The sequence below is a fragment of the Eubalaena glacialis genome, chromosome 5 (genome assembly GCF_028564815.1).
Source record: "Eubalaena glacialis isolate mEubGla1 chromosome 5, mEubGla1.1.hap2.+ XY, whole genome shotgun sequence".
Classification (NCBI taxonomy): Eukaryota; Metazoa; Chordata; class Mammalia; order Artiodactyla; family Balaenidae; genus Eubalaena; species Eubalaena glacialis.
In genome coordinates this window covers 41,681,936-41,684,786 of record NC_083720.1, presented here as the reverse complement: position 1 = coordinate 41,684,786, position 2,851 = coordinate 41,681,936, and the positions used below count along the sequence as shown (strand labels likewise).

Genomic DNA, 2,851 nt, shown 5'->3' with positions numbered 1-2,851 from the left:
ATGGCTGTGCGCGGCGCCAACACCTTGACGCCCTTCTCCATCCAGGCGATCCTCAACAAGAAAGAGGAGCGCGGCGGGCTGCCCGCGACGGAGGGGCGCCCCGTACCCAGCGGTACAGCGGTGGCAGCGGCGCCCGCTGTCTGTTGCTGGCGGCTCTTTGGGGAGACAGACGCGGGCGCGCTGGGGGGCGCCGAGGACTCTCTGCTGGCGTCGCCTCCTGGGACCAGAACGGCTGCGGGGCGGACCACGGAGAGTCCGGGCGGCTGGGATTCAGACTCGGCGCTGAGCGAGGAGAACGAGGGCGGGCGGCGCTGCGCGGACCCGCCGGGGGCCAGCGGGGCCTGCCGTGCAGGGGCGACCCTGGGCCTCGGCCAGCCGGTCTGTGAGCTGCCTGCAGCCAAGGACCTGGAGGAGGAAGCCGCGGGCCGGAGCGACAGTGAGATGTCGGCCAGCGTCTCAGGTCGGCTGAGGCTTCGCGGGGAAGGGGGCCGGGCTGAGGGGTTGGGCAAGGAGAGCAACTACGCCGAGTGGGGTGGGCCTGCTGTTAGCACCTTGTTCCCTGGGCCCCCCGGGTTAGCCAAGACCCTAAGCTCTGCGCACCGGCGCGGGCTGCTCTAACTCTCCGGCAAATGAGCCCGAGAGAGGACCGAGAAACTCCTCAGAACGCTGCGTCCTGGGGTAAAGCCTCAGACGACGTCGTGGGGCAGTGTGCTTTAGACCAGACTGGGAGAGAACCACTGCACCCTGGCTTTGAGTCCATTGCCAGTGCCTTCGGCTGAGTCTGTCTCCAAATCCCCAAAATCGAGGAAAGGGAAGAGCGAGGGTCCCAGAAACCTCGGGTAGCCAGTATCCAGGCCCTGGCCCAGAGATCAGAGATGCTCCCAGCTCGAGGTCTCAGAGTCCGCCCCGCAGCTCAAAGATAGGTAACGAGGGATAATTTCAAGTGAGCCGAAGGCCAGCCGAGCCCGAGCTTCGGGAGGAGGGTTTATTTAGCTTTCCCAGACCCCAGGCCCAGGAGACCTGTGCCGGGCTGAGGACCCAAGAGCTGAAGGCAAACCCTGCAGCCAGCTGAAGGCAGAGGGGCTTGACTTAGGTCATCGCAGACTCAGCATGGGGAGGAACCTCCTCAACCACGAGCTGGCACGTCATTTGGTCAGAAAGACCCCCGTGCCTGCCCCGTCGGTTGGACGGTGCTGTAGGCCTCATGCTGGCCCCAAGCAAATATTATCTGCTGCAGGCCAGAGTGCTGGACCTCCCTGCTAGGGGAGAGCGGGGAAGAGGCGGAGGAGCTGGCGTCAGATTAGGGTCCAAGGATTCGAAGCAGGGACACCCCTCTACCCCCAATCCCAGCCCTCCTTTCATTGCCTTTGTAAGAAAGGGAGAAGCCTACCTATGGCCTTGGCTCAGCCTATTGCCATAGCCCTCCCACAATTCCGGGTGGATGGGGGCGTAAGACTCCGAATACTTCTGTCTCCAGGATCCGTCTCCCCACTTGCTCTTTACGTGCAGCCAACACGTGTGTGCTGTGACGATGCGTGTGTGAGCGTGAGTGTGGGGAGGCGGGTGAACCCAGGGAGGGTATCCGAAACGCCATCTAGAACCCCAGGGCTGAGGGCTGAGGGCTGAGGGAGGAGAAGGCTTGAGAGGATGCTCAGGCTCAATGCCCACATTGCTGAGAGGAGCCTGGAGCCCAGAGAGGGCGAGGAGCTGGATCTTGGCAGCACAGCGTTGATACAGCGGCTGAGTTCGTTGCCGGCTCACAACAAGATTAGCTGCAGGAAGCGAGTGGGGCAGGGTTCTAAGACTTGCCTCCCGGACCTGCGGCTTCCAGGCCCTCCCCACCACTCCCGCGGCATGAAAGTGTATTTCCGCCCCCCACCCCGACCACAGCGGTTGAGGCCGGACCTCACTCCTCTGCGGCACTGACAGTGTCTCGTTTCTGTTCCCACTGGGTCCACAGGCGACCGCAGCCCGAGGGTCGAGGAAGACGGCGTTGGCACAGGAGGCGCACGCGTGCCCACGTTGTGCAGCGGCAGCGGCGGCGGGCCCGCGGGCGGCGCAGAGGAGGAGGAGGAGCCCGTGGCGCCCAAGCCGCGCAAGAAGCGCTCGCGCGCCGCCTTCTCCCACGCACAGGTCTTTGAGCTGGAGCGCCGCTTCAACCACCAGCGCTACCTGTCCGGGCCCGAGCGCGCAGACCTGGCCGCGTCGCTGAAGCTCACCGAGACGCAGGTGAAGATCTGGTTCCAGAACCGTCGCTACAAGACCAAGCGCCGACAGATGGCCGCCGACCTACTGGCCTCGGCGCCCGCCGCCAAGAAGGTGGCAGTGAAGGTACTGGTGCGCGACGACCAGAGACAGTACCTGCCCGGAGAGGTGCTGCGGCCTCCCTCGCTGCTGCCACTGCAGCCCTCCTACTATTACCCTTATTACTGCCTCCCCGGCTGGGCACTCTCCACGTGTGCGGCCGCCGCGGGCACCCAGTGAGCCGGCCTGGGGTGAGGCAGCGAATGATCCCCGCGCCCCAGCTCCAGACGGGCGCTGATGGCTGTGCAGGTTGTGCCCTGTACTGGGGCGCCCCGCGGAGGGGGCAGGTGGAGGATGAAATCCAGCCCTGGCTCTGCTCTCCAGGACGTGCGCCCTGGCAGCGGGACTGGGTCTACCCAGAGGGGGGCGCCTTTTTCTAGTTTGAACAGAGGCATCCTATGGCCTAGGGACCCTGTTCCTACCCCCCACCCCACTTGCTTGGAAGCCCTTGGACATTATTTATTACCACCATAATGTTGGGTTTGGATTGTGTCTGCCTGGGGATGGCGTTTCCCAGAGAGGCGAGAACTCCTGGAGACCACACAAG

General features: G+C 64.5%; 1 protein-coding gene across 1 annotated transcript; it reads left to right on the top strand.

Annotated features, from left to right (window-relative positions):
- Positions 1-2,484, top strand: NKX3-2 (NK3 homeobox 2). Its single transcript, XM_061191246.1, has 2 exons — positions 1-460; positions 1,961-2,484. Exons 1-2 carry the CDS (start codon positions 1-3, stop codon positions 2,482-2,484), a joined length of 984 nt encoding a protein of 327 aa, XP_061047229.1.
- Positions 2,485-2,851: the final 367 nt, after the last annotated feature.